A 26701-nucleotide genomic window follows, 5' to 3' on the forward strand; every position below is an offset into this window, starting at 1 on the left:
ACCACAGAATCACTGCAAATTTCTATTATTTAAACACAAACAGAAGAAACGGACTGAAAAGGGACCAAAAAAAAAAAAAGGAAAGGAAAAAGGAACAGCAGCCAGTGAGGAAAAGAACCAGAAAAGGCTTATGTCCTAGCAGCCACCAAGGGATGCAAGAATTCCAAGAAGCAAAGGTTGGGAGTGACATCTACTGTTTTCCTTACAGACATACCCATCTATGGGTTGTCCAAAATGTTTGTCTGCATTTTGCCATAAGACGTTATAGAAAACCTGGAACAAACTTTATGGCCAACCCAATACTTGCTCCTGGGAGGCTGCACGCTCCTATGGCAGGACCTGGCTCCTATACTACGTGCATCTCGCACAGCACCTAGAGCAGCATCCTATTATGTTTCGGTTTGGGAAAAAAACGAGCAACAGTGTCAACCAAACCTGCAGAAAAGTCAAGAAGATGGGTGCTGAGAAAAGACTTCTGAACTGATGATCAAGTAACCACTGGTAACCTCCACAGAAATGCATTTACAATAATGTGGTGTGGGACTTGGTGAGTAACAGCCAGGAGAAAGGAACAATCCAGATGCAAGGAAGAGAGGGTACAGCCACGAAAGAGACCGCAAAGTAGGCAAGTGGCAATGAAGGGCACAAGTGGCAGTATATCCTGGAAAGTCAGCCAGCTGGTCCTCTAAGCACTTTCTAGGCACTGCGGACATTCAGCCAAGGGTCCCTGCTTGCAAGAAGCTTGAGCTCCTGTTAAGGAGAGAGTGGGGAAACAAGTCAGGAGGGCTGACAAATGCTATCAAGATAAAACAGGCTGATGTGCTGGTGACTGGGGATGGGGACGGTGAAGGGCTGCTTTTAGCCAGTGTGGTCAGGAAAGTCTCATCTGAGGTCACCAGTGATTGCAGACCTGAATAAGGAGGAGGCAGGGCCCAAACTCCGGGGTAAGACTGCTCCAGGCAGAGACCAGCGAATACAAAAACACCAAGACTGGAGCAAGCCTGGAGTATTCGAGGGGTAGAAAAACAGACCAGCGTGGTTGGATTATAATGAACAAGGGGGCAGAGGCCTTGGACTCTGGCTGAAACAGGAAGCACATAAACTAGGGAACGAAAAAGCTGACTTTATCATAGAAAGTCCACCCCGGCTGCTCTGTGAAAGACGGACAACAGTGGGGCTAACTTGGATGTAACGATGCCGGAATGGAAGAAGTTATGGTAAATCAAGCAAAAGATGATGGATGCTGGGCCTCAGCTTGTAGTACTGGTGACTCTCAGGAGTAGTCAGATCCAAAACATGTTTTATAAATAAAATAAAAAGATGCACTGCTATTTTGAGTGTGGAGAATGAGGAAGACAGGAATAGGGGTGGTACAGGCTCTGGCTGGGGCATATGCGTTCATGGTGAAGCCATTCACTGAGATGGGAAAGTAACTGACAGGAAGGAATTCATATCAGACAAGACTAGAGCTCTTCTCCAGCCCTTTTAAGCTTGAGATGCTTATTGGACATGAGTAGGGAGATCCAACCAGTCCATTCTGAAGGAGATCAGCCCTGGGATTTCTTTGGAGGGAATGATGCTGAAGCTGAAACTCCAGTACTTTGGCCACCTCATGTGAAGAGTTGACTCATTGGAAAAGACTCTGATGCTGAGAGGGATTGGGGGCAGGAGGAGAAGGGGACGACAGAGGATGAAATGGCTGGATGGCATCACTGTATCGATGGACGTGAGTCTGGGTGAACTCCAGGAGATGGTGATGGACAGGGAGGCCTGGGGTGCTGCGATTGATTCATGGGGTTGCAAAGAGTCGGACACGACTGAGCAACTGAACTGAACTGAACTGAGGGGAGCAGTGGAGTAGGCAATGGGTACATATGTCTGAAGCTCAGGGGGAAGGTCCAACCAGAGACAATCACTGAAGAGTCTTCAGCACATAGATGGTATTCAAAGCCACAAGTGACATGGGAGTCACATACAGATACGCTGCATACATACAGAGGAGAAGAGAGCCAAAGACAGGGTCCTTACTTTTTGCAGAATTTAGGAGAAAAGGATGGGTAAAAATACAGCAAGGTTTTGAGGCAAAAAAAAGCTTGAGGAGCCTTAGGCTGGTCTCCAGTGTCACAGAGAAGTAGTAGAAAAGGGATTAGATCCTGGAGACTGTGGACAGGTTTAGAATAAGAATTAGAAGGAATATAATGGCAAACCATCACAAAATTATTACAAGGTTAACTGAGATGTACTAAAGATGCCCTAGTTGGTAAGAAAATGAGGTGGGCAGGATTTAAGATTTTGCAAGATGATAAAGCTTAGACAGCTGGATGGCATCACTGACTCGATGGACATGAGTTTGGGTGAACTCCGGGAGTTGGTGATGGACAGGGAGGCCTGGCGTGCTGCAGTTCATGGGGTCGCAGAGAGTCAGACACGACTCAGCGACTGAACTGAACTGAACTGAACTGAAAGCTTAGACTTAGAGACTATGGTTGATGTGGGTTACTCAACCATGATATGAGAACTGGCAAAGAAATGAGGCAGAGGGTCCTTAGGATGTTAACAAGCTCACAGCTGACACGCTGACCACCAGGATAAGAGCTCATGAACTCAAAGTGGATTGAAGAAAAAGGAATTTTCAAGATCAGGGAATCACAGTGAGGATGAAGAGTAGGTTCAACACATATGAGGAAACTTGTGAGGAGTAAAGAGAAGCAATTTTGGTCACAGAGGGAAATATCAGCATGGACAATCAAAAAGGTCAAAGAATTCTGAATGATGACAAGGTCCAGGTATGGCCATTAAATCTCATAAAATGTGTTATTTTCTTAGGGGTTAAGGTGACCATAGAAGGCATTTCCTTGGCCCTCACTGACCTGAGATGGCTGCAGAAACACGAGGAAGGGGCCATATGACCAACAGACCACAGGAGTGAAGAAGGGCGGAGCTATCATTCTGACTCTTTGTGACCCCAAGGACTCTAGCCCACCAGGCTCCTCTGTCCATGCGATTTCCCAGGCAAGAATACTGGAGTGGGTTGCCATTTCCTTCTCCAGGAGATCTTCCTGATCCAGGGATCAAACCCAAATCTCTGGTGTCTCCTGTGTGGCAGGCAGATTCTTTACCACTGAGCCACCCAGGAAACCTCGAAGAAGGGTGGTACAGGGATCTAAACTGTGTTCTCACTTAGCGTTTACACGACAGTTTCTGGCTCTAGTCTGCAATCATTCGCATCTGCAAATCTTCTTTTAGTCTTCGTAATGGAAGAGGAGAAAGAGTAAGTATGTGTTTCTCCAGGTCAAACAGGAACTAGACGGTAGAAAGATTTCATGCTTGGGACTTTCCTGATGGTTCAGTGGTTAAGAATCTGCCTGCCAATGCAGGAACATGGATTCAATCCCTGATCTTGGAAGATCTCACATGCTGAGAGGCAACAAAGCCTCTGAGCCACAACTATACATGCCCTAGAAACTGTGCTCCACAGCAAGAGAAGGCACCACATGAGAAGCCTTGGCACTGCGAGTAGAGTGCTCTCTGCAACTAGAGGAAGCCCATGTGCAGCAACAAAGACCCAGAGCAGCCACAGATGAATAAACAAAACTTTAAAACAGACTTCACGCTCCCTGGGAATTGACAGGCTCTTCAGTCAGTGCAACTTTCCATAGCTTTGGCTGCTGAGATAACCATTCCCTCCAGCACTACAAGTAGGAAAGGCAAGGAAGACAGGAGATGCAAATGAAGAACACAGCTGCAAGTCACTTTAAGACTGGATCATTAACTAAGTGAATTTCTTACCAGGGAAACCCCAGACCATGTAATCATGACATCACTCCAGCAATGTGGCCTTTGAGAGATCCTGAAAGGCCAGAGTCACCCCAAATCCTTAATTCTGCATTAGGACACGGTGCAGGTTTGTCCTGAGTCAATATGGTTACATGGAACTACACCTCCAAGAGTCCTCCTTCCTGTGCAGTTCCAGGTTCAGTTCAGTTCAGTTGCTCAGTCGTGTCCGACTCTTTGCGACCCCATGAATCGCAGCACGCCAGGCCTCCCTGTCCATTACCAACTCCCGGAGTTCACTCAGATTCACGTCCATCGAGTCAGTGCTGCCATCCGGCCATCTCATCCTCTGTCATCCCCTTCTCCTCCTGCCCCCAATCCCTCCCAGCATCAGAGTCTTTTCCAATGAGTCAACTCTTCGCATGAGGTGGCCAAAGTACTGGAGCTTCAGCTTTAGCATCAAAGAAATCCCAGGGCTGATCTCCTTCAGAATGGACTGGTTGGATCTCCTTGCAGTCCAAGGGACTCTCAAGAGTCATCTCCAACACCACAGCTCAAAAGCATCAATTCTTTGGCACTCAGCTTTCTTCACAGTCCAACTCTCACATCCGTACCTGACTACTGGAAAAACCATAGCCTTCACTAGACGGACCTTAGTCGGCAAAGTAATGTCTCTGCTTTTGAATATGCTATCTAGGTTGGTCATAACTTTTCTTCCAAGGAATAAGCGTCTTTTAATTTCATGGCTGCAGTCACCATCTGCAGTGATTTTGGAGCCCCAAAAAACAAAGTCTGACACTGTTTCCACTGTTTCCCCATCTATTTCCCATGAAGTGATGGGACCAGATGCCATGATCTTCATTTTCTGAATGTTGAGCTTTAAGCCAACTTATTCACTCTCCTCTTTCACTTTCATCAAGAGGCTTTTTAGCTCCTCTTCACTTTCTGCCATAAGGGTGGTGTCATCCGCATATCTGAGGTTATTGATATTTCTCTCAGCAATCTTGATTTCAGCTTGTGTTTCTTCCAGTCCAGCGTTTCTCATGATGTACTCTGCACAGAAGTTAAATAAGCAGGGTGACAATATACAGCCTTGATGTACTCCTTGTCCTATTTGGAACCAGTCTGTTGTTCCATGTCCAGTTCTAACGGTTGCTTCCTGACCTGCATACAGATTTCTCTAGAGGCAGGTCAGGTGGTCTGGTATTCCCATCTCTTGAACAATTTTCTACAGTTTATTGTGTTCCACACAGTCAAAGGCTTTGGCATAGTCAATAAAGCAGAAATAGATGTTTTTCTGGAACTCTCTTGCTTTTTCGATGATCCAGGAGATGTTGGCAATTTGATCTCTGGTTCCTCTGCCTTTTCTAAAACCAGCTTGAACATCAGGAAGCTCACGGTTCATGTATTGCTGAAGCCTGGCTTGGAGAATTTTGAACATTACTTGACTAGCATGTGAGATGAGTGCAATTGTATGGTGATTTGAATATTCTTTGGCATTGCCTTTCTTTGGGACTGGAATGAAAACTGACCTTTTCCAGTCCTGTGGCCACTGCTGAGTTTTCCAAATTTGCTGGCATATTGAGTGTAGCACTTTCACAGCATCATCTTTCAGGATTTGAAATAGCTCAACTGGAATGCGATCACCTCCACTAGCTTTGTTCGTAGTGATGCTTTCTAAGACCCACTTGACTTCACATTTCAGGATGTCTGGCTCTAGATGAGTGATCACATCATCGTGATTATCTGGGTCATGAAGATCTTTTTTGTACAGTTCTTGTGTATTCTTGCCACCTCTTCTTAATATCTTCTGCTTCTGTTAGGTCCATACCATTTCTGTCCTTTATCGAGCCCATCTTTGCATGAAATGTTCCCTTGGTATCTCTAATTTTCTTGAAGAGATCTCTAGTCTTTCCCATTCTGTTCTTTTCCTCTATTTCTTTTCCTCCATTGATCGCTGAAGAAGGCTTTCTTATCTCTTCTTGCTATTCTTTGGAACTCTGCATTCAGATGCTTATATCTTTCCTTTTCTCCTTTACTTTTCGCTTCTCTTCTTTTCACAGGTATTTGTAAGGCCTCCCCAGACAGCCATTTTGCTTTGTTGCATTTCTTTTCCATGGGGATGGTCTTGATCCCTGTCTCCTGTACAATGTCATGAACCTCATTCCCTAGTTCATCAGGCACTCTATCTATCAGATCTAGACCCTTAAATCTATTTCTCACTTCCACTGTATAATCATAAGGGATTTGATTTAGGTCATACCTGAATGGTCTAGTGGTTTTCCCTACTTTCTTCAGTTTAAGTCTGAATTTGGTATAAGGAGTTCATGATCTGAGCCACAGTCAGTTCCTGGTCTTGTTTTTGTTGACCAAATAGAGCTTCTCCATCTTTGGCTGCAAAGAATATAATCAATCTGATTTCGGTGTTGACCATCTGGTGATGTCCATGTGTAGAGTCTTCTCTTGTGTTGTTGGAAGAGGGTGTTTGCTATGACCAGTGCATTTTCCTGGCAAAACTCTATTAGTCTTTGCCCTGCTTCATTCTGCATTCCAAGGCCAAATTTGCCTGTTACTCCAGGTGTTTCTTGACTTCCTACTTTTGCATTCCAGTCCCCTATAATGAAAAGGACATTTTTTTGGGGTGTTAGTTCTAAAAGGTCTTGTAGGTCTTCATAGAACCGTTCAACTTCAGCTTCTTCAGCGTTACTGGTTGGGGCATAGACTTGGGTAACTGTGATATTGAATGGTTTGCCTTGGAGACGAACAGAGATCATTCTGTCGTTTTTGAGATTGCATCCAAGTACTGCATTTCGGACTCTTTTGTTGACCATGATGGCTACTCCATTTCTTCTGAGGGATTCCTGCCCGCAGTAGTAGATATAATGATCATCTGAGTTAAATTCACCCATTCCAGCCCATTTTAGTTCCAGGTTAGAGCTGGACAAAAGGGAGGTGAGTACATGCAAGATTTGGGAGCAGAAAGGAAGCAGGAGCCATAATGCTCCGGGGGTCATCAAGGTTCAAGGAAGCTAGAGACAGATGCGCAGGTGTCAGTGGGTTCTAGCCTGTTCTTGCTCTTCTTTCTGCTCTGATTTTCTTCCCGAATGTTATCTTTACTGACCAAAGTGGCTCCAGGACCGCCAGCTAGAAGCTATGAAGAAGCAATTGTCTTTGCATAAACTCTTATGTCAGACCATTCCCTCTCTTCATGGTCCTACTCTGCCTGGCTTCTCCATTCCTCGGCCAGCTTCAACATGTCCACCGCTACCAGTGCTTAGGAGAGCTGGCTTTTCCCTGACCCCTTTTCATTTCCCTGACCTTCATTTACCCAGCTCCTCCCAAACCTGTACAGTCTAATTCCTCTACTAGATGTCTTATTCCATAATATTCACAGCGGCTCTGCTCCTCTGATGGAGCCCTGATACATAAGCCAAGTATCGAGCAGAAAGCTTTGCCCTCAAGAACTCAGTAATTGACAGAAACCACCTTACATTTATAGCATGGCTTTACAGTTAGCAAATCCTGTCCACATGATTTAATACCCAACCTTGAGAGGATTAAATCAGGAAACTGAGGTCCGGAGAAGTTAGGTGACCAAAGCACACAAAGACACAGAAAGCACTTTGAGACAATCCTTACTGGTGGGTAACCGAAATAACACAACATGACGTGATTGAAACAGTTCTCTGTCCAAGGACCAGAGACAGAAAGAGCTGAGGCAAGATCTACCCAAAAGGATTATTTTAGAACATTCTGTAAAATTAACAGCTGCTAGAGGCCTCAGCACTGCCCTGCACCCCTTACTACTCAGCCATTTTCAATCCTCCCTGTGTTCAAACAGGCCAACAGAGCCTGCCAAGTTGTGTGTGAACACCTGGTCCTCCTTGCAGTCTCAAGTTTATAGAGAATGGGAGAGTCACGTGAGTTTAAACATGCATCTGGGCGCGAATGCACCTGGGACAACTGTTGGTAAAATTCTCCCTTGCTCCTTTCCTTGGGCAGCTGTGTCCTCTCCTTCCTGATTTTACCGTTTCCCATTTTCTGCTCTTCCTTTGTCTTGTCCATCCCTCTCCCCCAGCAAGGCTTAAGCCTATCCTTGATATTTACAGACACACCACCAGATGCCATGGGTGGTGGAGAGGCCCAGAGAGGGGTGCAGTGTGGTAGACTGACTTGAAAATGACTCTGAGTTCACATGCCATTTAAGGAACAGGCCTGGACTCCATCGATCTGATATCTCATTCCTTCATTCAGCAGTTCTTTACTGCACACCTGCTGGGTGCAGAACCACATCATCAGGTGAGTCAACACCCGGCCAAGTGTCAACGTCAAGGGTGTTGGAACAATGTGGCAGATTGATAGAAAATCTCAGGGCAGGGGTGGGGAGGGATAAATTAGGAGTCTGGAATTAGTGGATACAAACTACTATATATAAAATAGTTAAACAACAAGGTCCCATTGTATAGCACAGGGAACTATATTCAATATCCTATAAGAATCTATAATGAAAAAGAACCTGAAAAAGAATATATATATATGTACACACACATACATGTGTACATATATGTGTACTTGGGCTTCCCCGGTGGCTCAGGGGTAAAGAATCTGCCTGCAGTGCAGGAAACACAGGAGACTCAGGTTTGATCCCTGGGTCAGGAAGATGCGCTGGAGGAGGGCATGGCAACCCATCCAGTGTTTTTGCCTGGAGAATCCCAGGGACAAAAGAGCCTTGTGGGCTACAGTCCATAGGGTTGCAAAGAGTCAGATGGGACTGAAGTGACTGAGCTCATGCACACACATGTGTACACACATATATATGCATAACTGAATCACTCTGCTGTGCACCAGAAACTAACACAGGCTTCCCTGGTGGCTTAGATGGTAAAGAGTCCATCTGCAATACAGGAGACCTGGGTTGATCCCTGGGTTGGGAAGATCCACTGGAGGAGGGCATGGCAACCCACTCCAGTATTCTGCCTGGAGAAACCCCATGGACAGAGGAGCCCAGTGGGCTATCGTCCATAGGGTCACAAAGAGTCGGACACAACTGAGCGACTAAGCACAGACCAGCACAACACAGAAACTAACACAGTATAAATTAACTATACCCCAATAAAAAGAGAAAGAGAAAAGGAGATGAGTCCTCCAACAAGGAGAACCTTTTAAAGTATCAAGTAAATAAAGGACACAAGGGACTTAGGGCAGGCAGAACTAGTAAAAAATAGACGTTCACTCACAGTGAACGTGTGCTGGTGCACAGCAGAGTGAGTCAGTTACACATATATATGTGTGTATGCATGTTTGTGCGTGAGCTCAGGCTTAAACTCCTTCAGGTGACATTCCAGGCTCTTTCCAATCTTAGGATTTTCTCTCCTGTCTCAACCCTTTCCTTCTGAAGCCCCTACAACTTATCCCCAAATCAAGCCACCAAAAGGTTTTCTTCAGGCAAGACCAGTTTACTTTTAAAGTAATTATCCTCTAATTAAAATAAATACATTTCAAAAAAGAAGCCAGTTCTCAGCACCCAGGAAGTGATCACTCAGGAAGTGGTATCATCTCAATAATCTAAACCCCCAAATCTGCCACATCAGTTTTATTTTCACTCTTCTTTGGGGCCAGAGAAGCCAATGACCTGGATGCTCCGGATCCTCACAAAATATTCCCAATCCAGGCATGGCACTAAAACCTAAAAAATGCATATTCTGTACAGGTAGAGAGGATACAGGTAGTGATACAAGCAGGTGTAAAGGATTATGTCCGCTGTCCCACCTTTTCTGCAAGAGCACCTCTGTCCAAATTAGCCCAGAACACTCTCCCTTTTTTTTGAAGTTGTAGCATTTTTTCCCTAACAATCCTTAGACACTTTTTATTTTGGCTGCACTACACTGCTTGCAGGATCTTAGTTCCCCATCCAGGGGTCAAACCCGTGCCCCCTGCAGTGGAAGCACAGAGTCTTAACTGCAGGACCCGCCAGGGAAATCCCCTTGGACACTTCTTCCAGGCCACCTCTCTTCTTCTGTATATGTCAGGCCTCCACATGAGACCGGCAGCTACAGGAGTTGAGGGTCTGTGACTACGTCCTTATATATCCCCAGAGCTCAGGTCTAATGCCTGGCACAGGGTAGGTAATAAGAAGTCGTCACAAGCCAGGTCAACACATGCTACAGGCAGCAGCCCCACTGCCCCTTCCTGCAGATGTGCCCAGAGCTTGCCATCTATGAGAACAGTGGTGGCAAGGAGGCAGTATGTGGTTTGGACTAACCCAGCCACCAGGCCCTTGAAACCTGTACTGGAACTGAACAAAAGTGCTTCCCCACTCTGTGAGCAACTAAGATGAAGCCTAGGAAGAAGCAGATGCCAGTCAGGGATGGGAGAGGCTGTGTCAGTCCCACAAAGGCCAGAGTGAGTGTAGAGATGATAGTGAGAACACATGAATCATGTGTCTTCTACAGGAGCTGCAAGGGGAAAAACTGAGAAAGACGAGGAAGAAAGAGGACTTTCTTCTCACCTCTTCCTCTTTGTGGGTGGACTCCATTTTCTTCCTCCCCTACCCAACCCCGCTCAGTCGTGTCCGACTCTTTGCGACCCCATGAATCGCAGCACGCCAGGCCTCCCTGTCCATCACCATCTCCCGGAGTTCACCCAGACTCATGTCCATCGAGTCGGTGATGCCATCCAGCCATCTCATCCTCTGTCGTCCCCTTCTCCTTCTGCCCCCAATCCCTGCCAGCATCAGAGTCTTTTCCAGTGAGTCAACTCTTTGCATGAGGTGGCCAAAGTACTGGAGCTTCAGCTTTAGCATCATTCCTTCCAAAGAAATCCCAGGGCTGATCTCCTTCAGAATGGATTGGCTGGATCTTCTTGAAGTCCAAGGGACTTTCAATAGTCTTCTCCAACACCACAGTTCAAAAGATTCATGGAGTTGCAAAGAGTTGGACACGACTGAGCGACTGAACTGAACTGAACTGACCCAACCCTACAAACCTGTTACCGGCAATTACTTTGAAAATGCTATGGTAGTAACAACAAAAAAAAAAAAACAGTAAAATACACAAACGGAAGATAAAGATACTGAGGACACATAGATAAGCTCCATCCCCTTAGTGACTTAAGGCCCACAATACAAATTTTATACATATATCTCATATATTCTTTGTACATGTCATATGTAGTATATATATATGTATATGAGATATATACACATTTCCTAAATACATAATTTAATCATTCAAAGACTCAAGTCCTAAGACACTGGAGTAAACAGAAACAGACCTGGCCCCGCTTTTATGGTGCTTGTAGTCTGGGGTGAGACAGACACTCAACCTAGTAAGCAGATCATTATAAATTTCCGGCTGCGCTCTGAAGGAATGGGGCCAGTAAGAGCCCAGGACACAGGAGAGGACGCAGCTGCATGCCTACGTTACAGGCAGTCTTCCCCTGGGTCAGGATGCATGCTCACCACTCCCAGGGCATGAGGCTTGAACCGGGCTCCAAAGAATCAAACAAACAGTGTAACTCCAAGACAATTTATAAACATAACAGGGGCAATGTGTGCACAGATTATACAGCTGTTTCTAAGGGCATGAAATGAGGGATGTTTGGGAAGTCTTCCCTTGTCATCCAGTGGCTAAGACTCCATCATCCCAATGCAGGGGGCCCAGGTTCAATCCCTGGTCAGGGAACCACATCCCACATACCACAACTAAAGATCCTGCCTGGTGCAACTAAAACCCAGCACAGCCAAATAAAATTTCTTCTAAATTTGATTATATGCTTCTTTGTTCTGAGACTTAAAACACTGTCAGTGAACACACCAGAGAGAACACAGAGCTTGTCTTACCAGTGCCATTTTCTTAGGACCACAGTGCTGTGGGATAATTCCCATTAGGTCTGTGGATCCTGAAGGTACAGTTGGGCAGTGTATACCACCTCCTGCCTCTGGGACACGCCACAGACCCAGCAACAGAAGCACCATCCCCAGGTACTTAGAAGCCAGGTTCAACACTAAGCTTTCTGGGACTCATATTGATGTTCAGAAAGAACTAGTTTGTGGGATAAACTGTTATTAAAGTGGGACTCTGATGAATAGACCACATGATTGCATTAACCTTGGTCCCAGAGAAAGCCATCTCTAACTTCCCATCCTTCCTCTGAAACTTATCTGTGTCTCTTATCAGGCGACAGTCCTTTGAAGAAATGCTCTGATACACTACCTAAGGGGAACATCGGCAATTGTTTTATGAGCAGTTTTCCTCATAAGAAACAACCAAAAATAAGACTATGGCCTGACTTACCACCTTAATTTAGCAGACTAGCTTCCTGTGGGCCCCAGTGGACCTTGCCAGCCTCATGTATGTGGGTTCTTAGCTGCTCTGGGAGCACCAAAAATGCTGCTGACACCTATCAGGGTGACTGCTCCCGTTCCTCCCCTCTACCAACCTCCTGGCCCCAGAGTTTAATTCCCACAACCCCTGAGGTCTGTTTTCCTGTTCCACCTTAAGTCAGCTAATCCCCAAACAGAACACCACGCGCACACGCTGATTTGCTCCCCATATCTGAGATGCTGCGCCGGTCATTTTCTCACCTGGAAAGCTTTTTCCTGCTCTTGGCTCAAACAGCTTTCCAGACCCACCTGCTCCATGGAGCTTTATGATAAAGCAGCTCCCGGCCTTGGTCTGATCCCTGTAATTGTGACAGCCCCATATGCACAGCTGTCCAGTAATCCATCCACTCAAGATTTTTAAAAAGCACCCATAATCCATTCCTGCTGTTCAGCTGTACCTGGTTCAGTTTCCACTTTGGACTCTACTTCCTAATTCCTGTGTCATTTTCACAGTGTCAGAAACATGATAGTGCTGGCCATTCAGTTGTGTCCAGTTCTTTGCAACCCCATGCCCACCAGGCTCTTCTGTCCATGGAATTGCCCAGGCAAGAATACTAAAATGGGTAGCCATTGCCTTCTCCAGGGGATCTGCCCAACCCAGGGACTGAACCCAGGTCTCCTGCATCGCAGGCAGATTCTTTATCATCTGAGCCACCAGGGAAGACCAGAAACATAGTAAAGAGTCCCGAAATGCTGCTGAAGTATGAAAAAAAATAAGGCCGTAAGAAAAAGCAGGAGTGTTGTATATTAACAGTTGGGCACAATGTATTTATTCACAACTGTGTTCACTTGACCAATGTGACCAAGCGCCTGTCATGTGCCAGGCTCTGGGCTGGGCTCTATGGTCTTCAGTTGGAACTTCCTGCATGGCTTTCCCAATCAAAGATGATGGACTATAATGCCCTCTAATAAATAAGAAAACATTTGGGTGTGCCAGCCTTCAGAAAATGGAAAGATGAAAAGCTGTGCCGAAAGTGGTTTGGTTTTGCTCTTTTTAACTCCTCACCACAGCATAAGCCAAGTAGCAGCATGCAGGACAGACATTAAACCAGCTAACATTCTGTTCTGAGGACATCCTAGAGGGACAGTGCATTTATAAAGCACTATCCTCTGCTTTGCCTCCAGGATAGCTCATGACAGCAAGCCACTTCAAACACAGTGGAGAATTCACTCCCAGAGGGTCCTTGCTTCAGTCATGTCCAACTCTGTGCAACCCAATGGACTGCAGCCCACCAGGCTCCTTTGTCCATGGGATTCTCCAGGCAACAATGCTGGATTGGGTTGCCATGCCCTTCTCCAGGGAATCTTCCCGACTCAGGGATTGAACTCACATTTCTTATGTCTCCTGCATTGGCAGGCAGGTTCTTTACCACAAGCACCACCTGGGAAGCTTGATGAGGGTCCTTGATGAGCCTCAGAAAGACCCACATCCAGGACATGGGTCAACACCACCATCCACAGGTGCACCTCAGAGTAGCCAGGAGGTCTGGGCAACAGCCAGCCTGCAGTGAGGACTGAGGTCGTAACACAAGCTCCTACCAACAATATGAAGTTTGTGATAATGTAGCCTTTTCATTGCTATTGTAGCCAACATCATTTGCATCTTCCCCCTATCAGACTAACACGCTGAAAAGGAAGAAAGTCCACAAACTTTAGAACACATTGCTCAGCCAAGTAAGGCTATGGATTGGAGATGTTGGAATTTCAACTCTCATACTCTACAGGAGTGTGGAAAACTCCAAAGCAGTGTCAACATTTGGACCCAGCAAAAGGTGTCTGTGTCTCTTCTTGCTGTGGTTTGGGGGAGTCAGGAAAAGGAAAACCAGTGGTGCATAACCATCTACTGACTCAAGGTCAGTTCTAAATGGGGAAGAAAACACATATTCCTCAACTGAAACTTACTTGTGGCTGAGGTCCTCAACAAAACTTACACACACACATAAAATCAGTAATAAGGAACAGTTTGCTGGGAATGAATGAAGGCAAAAGGAGAAGAGGGCAACAGGGGATGAGGTGGTTGGATGGCATCACCAACTCAATAGACATGAGTTTGAGCAAACTCTGGGAGATGACGGAGGACAGGGAAGCCTGGTGTGCTGCAGTCCATGGGGACTTAGCAACTAAGCAACAAACTGCCATCTAGAAACCTTCATCAGTTTTACTGTTTCTGTGGCTCTTCCCAGAGGTCCACTGGGAACCGCAGATGGCCCATGGTAGGGACATCTCAGTAGCCTAGAGCACTATGAGGAGAGAGCCCAGTTTCAGGGCTAGGAGGACCTAGCGGCTGCAGCAGTGACAAACAGCAAACAGTTCCCAAGCCCTCCGAGGCACCACAGCCCCGCTGTGGAGAGGTGCCAGGCAGGTGAGAGATAAAAGGCCCAGGCCGCAGACAGGAGCGGTGGGAAAGACGGGCGAGGACCCAGGGCTGGACCAAACAGCCCACCTGGCCCACAGCAAGGGTCAGCGTGAACTCAAAGAATTCTGGAGATGAACCGAGGCCTTGCAATCACCTAGCCCAGCCTCTTACTTTACAGAAGCTGAGAGCTATTCATCAACTTGTTCAAGGTCACAAAACCAGTGAGTGGAAGATCAAGGGCCAGAATCCCAGCCTCCTGTTTTAAAAGACGAGGACACAAATGTTGTCACATCTTAACTGCATCAATTCCTTTCTGTGTTTTCAAACATGTGTTTGACTGAGTATCTGGACTAAGACAGAGAGGGGGAACAGTGTGCCACGGTGATGAGCCCAGACCCTGGAGCCAGGCCGTCTGGGCTTGAACCACAGCAGCTCACCCACTTACTGTGTGACTTTGAGTAAGTTACTTCACCTCTCTGTGACTCAGTTTTCTCTTCTATCAAATGGAGGTCATAATAATTCCTACCCCATCGGGTTATATACCCACCCCATTGGGTTAAAAGACCCTGATATTGGGAAAGATTTGAGAGCAGGAGGAGAAGGGGGGCAACAGAGGATAAGATGGTTGGATGGCATTATCAACTCAATGGACATGAGCCTGAGCAAACACCAGGAGACAGTGGAGGACAGGGAAGCCTGGCGTGCTACACTCCATGGGGTCAAAAAGAGTCAGACACGACTGAGCGACTTAACAATAATGGGTTATGAGGCCTACTGAAGAAGTTAATAAATGGAAAATATAGTGCCTGGCACAAAATAAGTGCTATATAAACGGTAGGAAGAAATTTCTTCTTTTTTTTTTTTTTTAAATTTTGTATTGGAGTAGAGCCGATTAATGGGCTTCCCTAGTAGCTCAGGTGGCAAAGAATCCACCTGCAATGCAGGAGACCTGGGTTCAATCCCTGGGTTGGGAAGATCCCCTGGAGGAGGGCATGGCAACCCACTCCAGGATTCTTGCCTGGAGAATCCCCATGGACAGAGGAGCCTGGCGGGCTAAGTCCATGGAGTCACAAAGGTTCGGACTAAGCGACTAAGCACAGCACAGCACAGCACAGAGCCGATTAACAATGTTGTAATAGTTTCAGGTGGACAGCAAAGGGACTCAGCCATATATATACATGTAAGGAAGGAATTTCTTGAGGAAGAATAACCCTCATCCGAATGTTGGTTCCTCCCCAGCACACCTGCTCCCAACGCCCATTCATCTTCCTCATACGTTGACTTTGTCCCTACAATACTTGGGACTAATGCTTCTAAAACCTCACACCTTTGTCTCTTAATCCATTCAGCCCAACCCAATCAGATGTTAGATATAAACTGGCCAAAATGATGTGAGAGGTGAAGACTTTGGCTACTACCCACCAGGCCTACTGCCCCTCAGATTTGCATTTTTGAGACCCTGGACTCAGAAGTTACCTCCTCCAACCCTCACCTCCTACCTTCCTGGCCCACTCACACCCTTGGACCTCGGAATCTCCATTTTTCACCTTCATCTTGTCCCCCAGGCCCTCAAACCTTCTGTGATTCACCAGGCCTTCCAGCCTGTCAGCTGCCAGTCCCACCTGGACCCCTTGGCCAATTGTTTCCGTGATGCTATCAGGACTTTTTACGAATTCCTGCACCCTCCTCTCATGGAGAGATCACACCATGTCCCTGTCTTGCTCCTCTGCTGCTGAACCTGGTAGAGAAGGTCAGGAGACCAGGCTAAGTGCCTCCTTCTTTCATGGCTAACTGACCACCTCCTTCATTCCCACAGAGCCCACCCCATCCCATACACCCATACTCCCCCTTGTGGTCTGATGCTCTGACCACGGCCTTTGCCTCAGAGTTCACCAGGGATGTCCAGGCCACCAAACAGCCCATGTGTCAAGCACTCTTCCAGATAAGGCTATCTCAAAATTTAGAGAATTTGAATCCCTCTAAATCCCTCATTTGAATCCCTTAGGGATATGGTTAAACCACAGACTCGAATTCAGCAGACTGGACCAGGTCCTGAGATTTTTCTCAGGAGCTGTTGACACTCTTGGTCCCCAGACCCCACTTTGAGTAGTAAAGTTCTAGGGATTAATATGTTCTTGTTGTCGTTTTGGTCCCTAAGTTGTGTCTGATTCTTTTGCAGTGGACTGTAGCCCTCCAGGCTCCTCTCTCCATGGGAGTCTCCAGGCAAGAATACTGGAGTGGGCTGCCATTTTCTTTTCCAGGGGATCTTTCCCACCCAGGGATCGAACCCACATCTCCTGCGTTGGTATGCAGATTCTTTACCATCTGAGCCACCAGGGAAGCCCAAGGATTTACATACATGAAGTTTAATGTGTGTATTTTCCTAGACATATTATTTTGTCTTCATGACAAACCTGCAAGAGAGGTATTAGTGCCTTTTTACACGTGTAGAAAATGAGGCTCAGAAACCACTGCTGGAGGGCAGGATTCCAATGGAAGGCTGATTCCAAAGCCTAAGTCCTGTTTTTTTTTCTCTCCCTAAGTGACTTTGAAGAGCAGAAGTAGCTTAGAAGCACACAAGTAATGTGTTTATTTGTAATACAAATTATTGAAATCTTAGCTGATGAAGATGGGAGAAAGATGCATTATAAAACTGACCCCAAATCTCCGTGCTGGAGATTCCAACTAAAAGCTGAAGGCCTCAAAGCAGCTGTCAGAGAGGTTAATTCCACCAGTCAGCGTGGACGAGGACACACAGTGGGACACGAGACAAACTTTTACAAATGTACACAGAGAATGGAAGGGAACACATAGTGACCTCTAGCTTACACGTCTGGGGACTCTGCGGCCGCTCTCAGGGCTAAGCAGGCTGCAAGCATTGCAGAAACTAGGCGCCCCACATCTTGCGGCTCCCGCCCCGTCCCCACCACCTTCTCATTTCCATCCTCTCCACACGGTCCAAAGCTAAGGCTTCTCTATCTCTCTGGTTTCCTGCAGCACTTGAGCATTCTGTCCGTGTATATGTTGTGCAGTGCTCGGTCACTTACTCGTGTCCAACTCTTTGCGACCCCATGGACTGTAGTCTTCCAGGCTCCTCTGTCCATGGGGATTCTCCAGGCAAGAATACTGGAGGGGGTTGCCATGCCCTCCTCCAGGGGATCTTCCCAACCCAGGGATTGAATCCAGGTCTCCCTCCCGCATTGCAGGCAGATTCTTTACCAGCTGAGCTACCAGGGAAGCCCATATACATATATATATTTTATTTATTTGTGGCTGTGCTGGGTCTGCATTGCTGTATGGCTTTCTCTAGTTGCAGTGAGCGGGGGGTGTGGGGGTGGGGGGCTGCTCTTCGTTGCAAAGCGCAGCCTTCTCATTGTGGAGGCTTCTCTTGTTACAGAGCATGGGTTCCAGGGTACGTGGGCGTCAGTAGTTTTTCGTTCCCGGACTCTAGAGCACAGGCTCCACAGTTGTGGCAAGTGGGCTTAGCTGCTCCACGGCATGTGGGATCTTCCCAGATCAGGGAATGAACCCGTGACTCCCCCGCTGGCAGGCAATTCTTTACCACTGAGCCACTGGGAAGCCCACTGACCATTTGTCCTTTAACAAATCTACAGCACCCACCTCTGCTTGGCTTCTGACAGTGATCTCCTGGTTCTCCTCCCTGGGACTACTCCTTCGAGAACTCTCCCTCCCATTTCCTGTCCCCTTGCTACAGGTATTCCCATGAACTCGCCCTTGACCCTTGCCTCTATTATCCAGTGCAGGTGGTGCTGCACTTTCTGGGGACACCACCAGCCACACATTGAATCCATCCTGTCCCACCCTTGGAGGGCAGAGCTGAGTTGGCTCTGTCCGATGCAGCATCCCCAGAGCTGAGAACAATGCTTGGCCTGGAGCTGGAGGTACTCTCTCAATATTCGCTAAATAAACCAATGAGTGACATGCCATGTCACTTAGCTTCTCATCTTCCATCTTGAAAGTACTCATCCCAAGGCCAGACTGGGGCTCAGGGGCTGCAAGGCTCTCCCCCAGGTAAGAGGGAGAACAGCCAACCTCATCTGATCACAGCACATACAGGAAACGGTACTGGCTCTATGGCTGTCAGGGTAGACAGGGCTTCTGGTTTTGAGGCAGCTCTGACCTGTGAGTTCCAGGGGCTGAGGGTGTCAGTGTCATGATACACCTACAACCCACTTGAAGCTTCCCATGTGGGTCCCTTAGCATGACCCACAAGCAGGGAAGTTTGGTCCAGTCTAACCCTAAGTAACAACAAGGAAGAACCATTATAAGGATGTTCTTGGCTCGGTATCACTTTTTTAAAATTATTATTTCTGGCTGTGCCGGATCTTCGTTGCAGCTTGTGAGCTACTCTCTAGTTGTGATGCTTCTGCTTCTCATCGCGGAGGCTCCTCTTGTTGCGGAACACGGACTTCAGCAATTGTGGCCCTTGGACTCTAGAAAACAGTCTTAGTAGTGGTGGCACGCGGACCCAGTTGCTCCGCAGCATGTGGAATCTTCCTGGACCAGGGATGGACTCATCTCTCCTGCATTGGCAGGCGGATTCTTAACCAGTGGACCACCAGGAAAGTCCTGCTGTCACTTTTAAGGTCTGAGAAGTAACCCATCTGTCTGCATTGCTGCCTCTATTTCATTAGGATTCCAAGGTAGCACTCATAAAGTCCCCCGAACCCTTATGTACAATGCTGTTCTTCACAGTTCTAAGGCAAATTCATCCTAGACAAGAGCAACTCTAAGCCAAACACTGTTTCTCCAAGGCCCTGCAACATCCTGAGGGATGTCAACGCCTTCACATTCAACCACTTATAATAGTGCAAAGTAGGATGCAGTTGAGGTCCCAGAACATCATATTTAAACTTGAATCCAGCTGCTTAGCGACCGCATAAGCCAGTACGAACACACTGTGAGTGTTGGGGGGAAATCAACACTTCGAAGAACACAAATCTGCCCACAGTGCCAGTATCTCTAGATCCTGGAAATTACACTGTCGGTCCATGAGAGCGTTAGCTACTGGGTCTAATTCTGTTGCTACACAAAGACTACAGTTGGTATGGAGGAAAATATTCCAAGATCTAAAAAGCACTCGGTGTGCCAACTACAGCACTTTGCCTTTTCCAGAAGATAAATTATGACGAATTTTCTGCCAGTTCAAGTTATTTTCCCAAAGCAGAGCGTCAAATGGCCTTGCTACCTTGCCTTTAAGGAACCAAGGCAATTAAACCAAACAGCTATGAACTGCCCTGACAGCTTTCCCCAACTTCATTTGATAAAGTGAGACACAGACGTACACTGACAGATAAGCACACACCTTCTTCAACTGTGAGACACAGCGCCAGTGTGGAAATGTACATTGAGTCTACGGGGTAGAAATCAACTCGGCAGCTCGGCACAGCAACAAAGTAGCCCTATACATGCCGACTAGCCCGACTGCCTTGTAAGGAATGATTGCTGATGACTAGAGTTCCTATTCGGCAGGCTAATAAGAATAATTATAGCCAGGGCAGGCATTCATCAGCTTGGCAGATACAGGAATTCTGTTAACAAGGCTAAAATGAGAGCTGAGGACTCTCTGAAGGCCACAGCACTTCAAAGACCGTGGAGCTGGACGGATTGACTGGTGTTCCTCCCGCCAGCCTTTCTCCTCCAGCGCTTTCTGGAGGAAGCTGTAGTTTGGTCCGTATCCTCAGAGCAGGGTGGCGATGCCTTAGGGATTACAAAGCTGCCACATCTCTCAGGTGCATCCTGACACGGCCCCTCCCTTCAGGAATCCTGCACTCACCCCAGACCTTCCTCTTTGTAACTGCACTTTTGCTTTCAAACCACTTGCATCCTTTTTCACTTAAACTAATCTTGCAGGGTACACAGCCTAAGATGATGGCGTACCTCAGTCAATCCTAGCTCGGCAGAGACCAAATTTGGGTCCTGCGGTCAAATCCTGGCTCAACCATGGATCAGCTGTAGGAATCCAGACAAGTTATTTAACTTTTCTGGCTGGCAGTTTCCTCATCTGTAACATGGAGAAAATAGCAGTACCTTTCTCAAACTGTTGCCAGGAGAATTCAATAGTCTGATGCTTGGTATGCATGTTATAAATAGCAGCTATTATTACTCTGTGCCTGATCTGAGTGGAACTCTGTGCAGAAGCTATGAAAAAAGGCCAAACAGGGCTTCCCTGATGGCTCACTGGTAAAGAAGCCACCTACCAACGCAGGAGACACACGTTTGATCCTTGACCTAGGAGGATCCCACATGCCATAGAGCAACTAAGCTCGTGCGCCACTACTATTGAGACTGTGCTCAGTAGCCCTAACTACCGATGCCATGTGCCCTACAGCCCAGGCTCCACAAGAGAAGCCACCGTACTGAGCAGCCTGTACATCACAACCAAGAGTAGCCTGCCCACTCGCCACAGCTAGAGAAAGCACTCCTACAGCAACAAAAAGCCAGCACAGCCATAAAAAAATAAAAGTATATATATATAAATCAAACACAATATTTAGTATATGGACACATGTACATTATATATGAGTGGCTATACCTGGGCAGCGGGAGGGTGGGCACATTCATCCTTTTACCTCATATTCTTTATAAGTGACACTGAGACAGCCAGCTGTCCCCCAGATCTGTTCTTCTCGTCTTCCACAGTGGTCAGCACACTGCTACCAGCTTCCTCTGCATTTCCCAGCCTCCCTGGCAGCTAGTGTGGCCTAGATCAAATCCTCTGCCACGAAGTGTATGCAGAAGTGGTAGGAGCCACTTCCGAGCTTAGCCCAGGAAGCCTCTAGATAGCCCCCTCCATGCTCTTTTCCCTTTGTGCTACGCGCTCAGTCACTCAGTTGTGTCTGACTCTCTGCAACCCTATGGACTGCAGCCTGACAGGGTCCTCTGTCCAGGGGATTTTCCAGACAAGAATACTGGAGTGGGTTGTCATTTCCTACTCCGGGGGATCTTCCTGACCCAGGGATCAAACCTGCATCTCCAGTGTCTCCCACATTGGCAGGCGGATTCTTTACCACTGAGCCACCTGGGAAGCCCCCTATTTACGGGGCTGGAAAGGGGATGATGACAACCCAGGTGAACTTAGAAACTACTGGCTGAAGACAGCAAAACCACCATCAGCCTGGGAGTTCAGAATGCCCATGTGAAACAGCAGTCCCACCCAACCGTTTCACTGGAAACACCTCCAACCCACTCCCCGGCCCCCCAGGAACGGCTAGGAAAGACACTTCTGTTGTTTGAACCACTGTGATTTCAGTCTATTTGTGAGAACAATTCCGCCTACCCAATAGGATAATACAGTACCCATCTATGAAATTTGGATTTTAAAACAGATACAATGTTTTTGTTGTTTAGAAACTATTTTGATAGGTTTGCAACTTTTTTTAAAAAGATGCACATGAAGAGAGAGTATCTTAATCCCCCTCCACAGTCTTCATACCTCCCACTCTCTAATTCCTGCTGCACACTAGGACTGACCTCCTCAAACACATCACCATGCTGTCTCAATCTCACACTGCGAATCTGCAATGGCAGACCATAACCCACAGATAAAATGATATATACATGCCTTCATCCAGGCAGCCAGGATTTACCAAACACCTACTCTGTGCTGGACACCCAGTATGAGGAATACTACAGTGAACAATACCAACCTGGTCCCTGCCTCATGGGATATAATCAGAGTGGGGATTTAGAGCAGGAAAAATCACACAGTGAGATAAATAAGTACTCTGATGGGAGAAGCACAGTTGTGCAGCAGCACCCACAAGGCCAACAAGCCCATCCAAATGGCAAGGACTTCAGCACTGCAGGAACAGCTTTGAGAATCCAACCCAGACCCACTTTTCCAATTTGCCCTCCTAGTGTATCCTCTGCCCTCCTCCAGTTTCATGGAACTTCCATGCCCTTTCTGAATGAACCATGTCCTTCCACTTATCCACGCTGGATGCCTTTCCCCAGAGCCTGGAAGCCTCTCCCATCCTTTCTCTCAAAATACTAATTATCCTCAAGGCTCAGCTCAAATGTCACCTCTTCAGCAAAATCAACCTCAATCCCAAGTCAAAATTAATCTTCCTCTTCCTTGCTTCCTACCAGCACCTGGTTTCTATGTCAGGTATGTCATTCTGGCTTGTAGTTAGCTTTTATTATTAACTGTCTGCCCACCCCAACTGACCACTCAGTGAGACGCTATGTCTCGGTCATTTGTCTGGGACACTCTTATTGCCACAGTGGGGATTCAAGAAAGGCTATATATACAGATGGATGAGACATAGGCCATGGAAGTGAAAACCTGAAGCTGAGTGTGTTCTGCTGTGATCATTATAGGTAGACTCATTTAGAGAAGCTTTATGGAGGAAGCAGTTTTAAGGGGGAAAGGAAATAGGTAAGAGGGAAGAAGAAGGAGACACTTTTCCAGGCCATGAGAAATGGAAAGACCAGAAGGTCTACATACATTCAATGTAAAGGGTAGCAAACAAGTTCCTTAGAATGAGAAAGGCCCTACTCAGAGAGAAGTAGCAAGGAAGAGAATACAAGGGGCAGAACATCCTCAGAAGAAAATCATAAGGGATCATGGAATTAAGGTGGCACCTCCAAAAACAATCCGAAGGGAGGCTGGTGGGAAAAGTCAAACAGGAAGATGTCAGATCTGTGTGGGGAGCTGTCAGAACTGGGGCTAGGACAGTAGCTTTAGATAAGGAAGAACAGAAGATGCTGGAGTCTGCACCATAGGAAAAGTGACAGAGCGAATGTGGAGGTCAAAGAGAGGGACAGTAAGATTATGCCCAGGTTGCAATACAAGAGGAAAGATGATCTAGCTTATCAACATACTAGGTGGCAGGAATCAGTACAGCATAGAGTATCACAGGGAGGGCATCTGGGAGGTCAAACCGAAGCCACACCAAGTGAGATTCGGTATGGCAGAGTTATTACATAAACATGAAGTTCAGTAACTGTTAGGGGACAAGGCATTCACTGGTGACACCAGAGACATTCCCGCTGCATAGGTGACATGACACGTCCAGCCAGGCAGGGTGCACTGGTATACCTCAAAGCTACCCCAAGCCGGGCTTTCCCCACTTCCGGTTTTGCTTTTGTTAGTCTCTCTTTGCCCTTTCTCTCTTTTCCTCTTACCATAGTTACTCAAAGACATTCTTTTCAAATTTCTACCTGGCCGCACCCACTTAACTAGTGCAAGGGTTGTGAATCACAAAACTCTAGGGAGGGCCATTCACACAGGCAGAAAGTGACAGCAGCTCCTAGAGTTGTTCCTAGAGTTGAGCAGTGTACAATCAGTGCAACCAGGGGCCGTGGCCCTGCCTGACCCAGACCCATCAGCCAATTATGTAAAGGGTGTAGACTATCACCAGCAGTGTGCAACAGAGGGAAAACCTACAAGGGTCCCAGAGTGAAAGGAAGAGAATAAAAGCACTAAGATCTGAGAGCACAGAACAGATGCCACAAAATCAAGTGAAAGACGTGCAAGCTTTCTGCACCTGGTGGCATCTAAAGCAATGTGGTGGCTGGGTGAGCTCTCCTAGGGAGGAAGTTCCAGAAAACCCCTCAGAGGGGAAGGAAGAAAACACAGTAGCAGCTAGAAAGGCTGGCCCCCACCAGCGGCAGGAGTCACAGGGGTGGGGACAGTGTGAGACCCGATGCCAGGCTGGGAGTGGCAATGGAAGGCCTCCACTGGGACCCTCTGACCGTAAGTGCAGTGTAGTCACTTAGCCTGTGTGCAGCTGGGGCCTGGCTAGGATAGACACCACACACTGTGTGGCTTTATAAAAGATTCAGTTCTGCCATCTCCAGGGGTGAGGAAGAAAATCCCCGCGCAGGTCACAGGATTCCTTCTGTTCTGGTTGACGCTGACTAAAGGCTTCAAGTACAGCTTTTAAGAGTCAGCCTCCCTGATCCACGGTGGGCACTTATTAAGCAGATGATTTCTGTGGCTGATAACCACTTGGTTATACTAATATAACCACATTATACGAGGTGAAGATGGTGTCTGTGTCTATGGAAGATGGGGGCGGGGTGGGGGGGGAAACACCAAAGATTCCTTGGGTTGGGTGGAGGGCGCTGGGTCAAATGATCAGGAGGCACCGAGGTTTTAGAGAGTGTGCAAGACAGGGGACATTAAGGGAGAAAAGTAACAGGTAGGAAAAGTTGAAGAAGCCAAGGCACCCAGGTCTTTGTGTGCAAATATGCAGCGAGGCAGCTTCTACAAGCGCTGAAGGAGAAGACTAAGGCAGAAAAGCTAGTTACAGCTAACACAACGGAGGGCCCCGCACACCCATTCTGACTGTAGCGCTCGGGGCCACCCGGTGACCTTCGGAGAAGGAAGTTGGTGGATCCTCTCGCTTCCCTGGAAAGGCAGCTGGGCGCGGGGTAGGGTGTGCGGAGCGCGGTTCTGCCGCTCTCGGCCATGGCGGGGCAGATGAAAGCCGCAGATTTCCGCTCGCAAGCCCGGGACTAGGGCCGGGACCGCAGGCACCCTCCGGGCCGGGAGTTCAAGGTGAGCCGGCAGCTGGCGACTAACAGGTAGGGAGGGCCGGGGGAAGCCGGCCGCGGGCCACTCCCCCCCGCACATGGGGGCGAGGCTCGGCCTACAGGACGGCGACTCGCACCCCGCGCCCGGCTCCGGGCGGCCCCGCGCCCTCTCCCCAGCCGGGCCCTGCCTCCCGCGGACCCCGGCCAGGTCTCCCGGGAGCGGCCCCGGCCCCGTTGGCGCTCCAGGCCGCGCGCGGCAGCCGCGCCCCGCCAGTCCCCCCGCGCCCGGCCGAGCCCCCTGCGCCTCACCGGGCCCCGCGCGCACTCACCCAGCGACAGGAGCGCCAGCAGCAGCGGCCTCGGCGCCAGGCGCCCCATGCTCGCCGGGCGGGAGCGACTCTCCCCCTCCTCCTCCTTCCCCGCCGCCTCTCCTCCTCCTCCTCCTCCAGCTCCGGCTGCTCCAGAGTCAGCGCTCCTCCGCCTGGGCCGCGCGCCTGCTCCGCTCTCCTCGCGAGCCGAGAAATCCCAGCGCTGGGGCCGACGTGCGCCCCTCGCTCCGCTCCGCTCACGCCCGCCTCTGCCCGCCTCCTCCAGCCGGCCGGGCACCGGGAGCCGGGCGCCAAGGCCGCCCCGCCGAGCCAAGCTTGCAGCCCCGACCGCTTCCCGAAAGCAGGAGGGGAGAACCGCAGCACCCGCCCGCCCGCGCCTCCCATCCGGCGCTTTGCCAGCAACAAACACAAACTTTCCCAAGCCCCTCCCCGCTCCAGGTAACGGAGGCAGCGCTGGGACCACCCGCTTAAAGGGGAGGAGGCGTCGGAGCCCACCCAGCTCTCCCCCCTCGGGGCCCCCGCCCCGCCACAAACTTTCCTCCGACCTTTAAAAGTTGGCCTTGGAAAGACTCGTCTGGAAATCCCATCGCTTGAGCGCCATTCCTAGCCACCCCGCGTCCCACCACTCTGGAGTCCCCACGTGGGCCTCTGGGTCCCTCAGCTAACTCCCCGCACGGTCACCGACTCGTCCCGAACGAAGCACCCACCAACCAGCCGCTAGGACTTGGCTAAATATTATCCAGATAGAACTGAAAGAGATGAAAGGACTGTAAACGCCGGGGATGCCAGCCTCCAAGGTGCAGAGGCGTGAAGTGTTTGGGTGCCCTGCCCGAAGATTCACAGCGAAGTGTCAAGACCAAAACCCAGATCTCACAGGCTCTGCTCACTGCCCTGTGGTTGGGTAGGCCTCGCCTCCCGTCGCCCACCTCCTTCCTTCCTTCTCCCGGGTGCCTATGGCACTGATTAACACTTACCACAAATAGACCCATGGTGGGGGGGATGCGGACGCTCAGAACCCAAGTGTATTAATAGCTTCAGTACTTCATATGGAATGTACTCTTTAAACTTTTTATTTATTGCTTTAAGTGGACAGAACTGGTTGCCAATAAAGATTCTTTTCTTCCCCTACAATGGGGCTTTGTGCTTTTAATTTGAATACACAAGACCCAGTATTAGGGGGAAATTTTTAGTGTTCATTGTTTAAAACTTCTCAAGGATAATTCAAACACAGCACTAGTGTCCCCCACCCCCACCCCCCAGTGCCGCAGCCTCTCATTAATATATGCAAAACAAAGCACAGATGTTAGTGGGGAACTGCCGCAACTAGGGAGAGGAACTTTGCTTTTACCTCAGTAC

The 26701-nt window shown here is 48.4% G+C and overlaps 1 protein-coding gene across 1 annotated transcript in view; it reads right to left on the minus strand.

Annotated features, from left to right (window-relative positions):
- Positions 1–25394, minus strand: part of PTGFRN (prostaglandin F2 receptor inhibitor) — an 83461-nt gene extending 58067 nt beyond the window's left edge. Inside the window, exon 1 of the mRNA XM_068960557.1 lies at positions 25346–25394. Within this exon, the coding sequence (XP_068816658.1) occupies positions 25346–25394 (49 nt within the window). The remainder of the gene's footprint in view (positions 1–25345) is intronic.
- Positions 25395–26701: the final 1307 nt, after the last annotated feature.

Source organism: Capricornis sumatraensis, chromosome 2 (genome assembly GCF_032405125.1).
Source record: "Capricornis sumatraensis isolate serow.1 chromosome 2, serow.2, whole genome shotgun sequence".
NCBI classification, from domain to species: domain Eukaryota; kingdom Metazoa; phylum Chordata; class Mammalia; order Artiodactyla; family Bovidae; genus Capricornis; species Capricornis sumatraensis.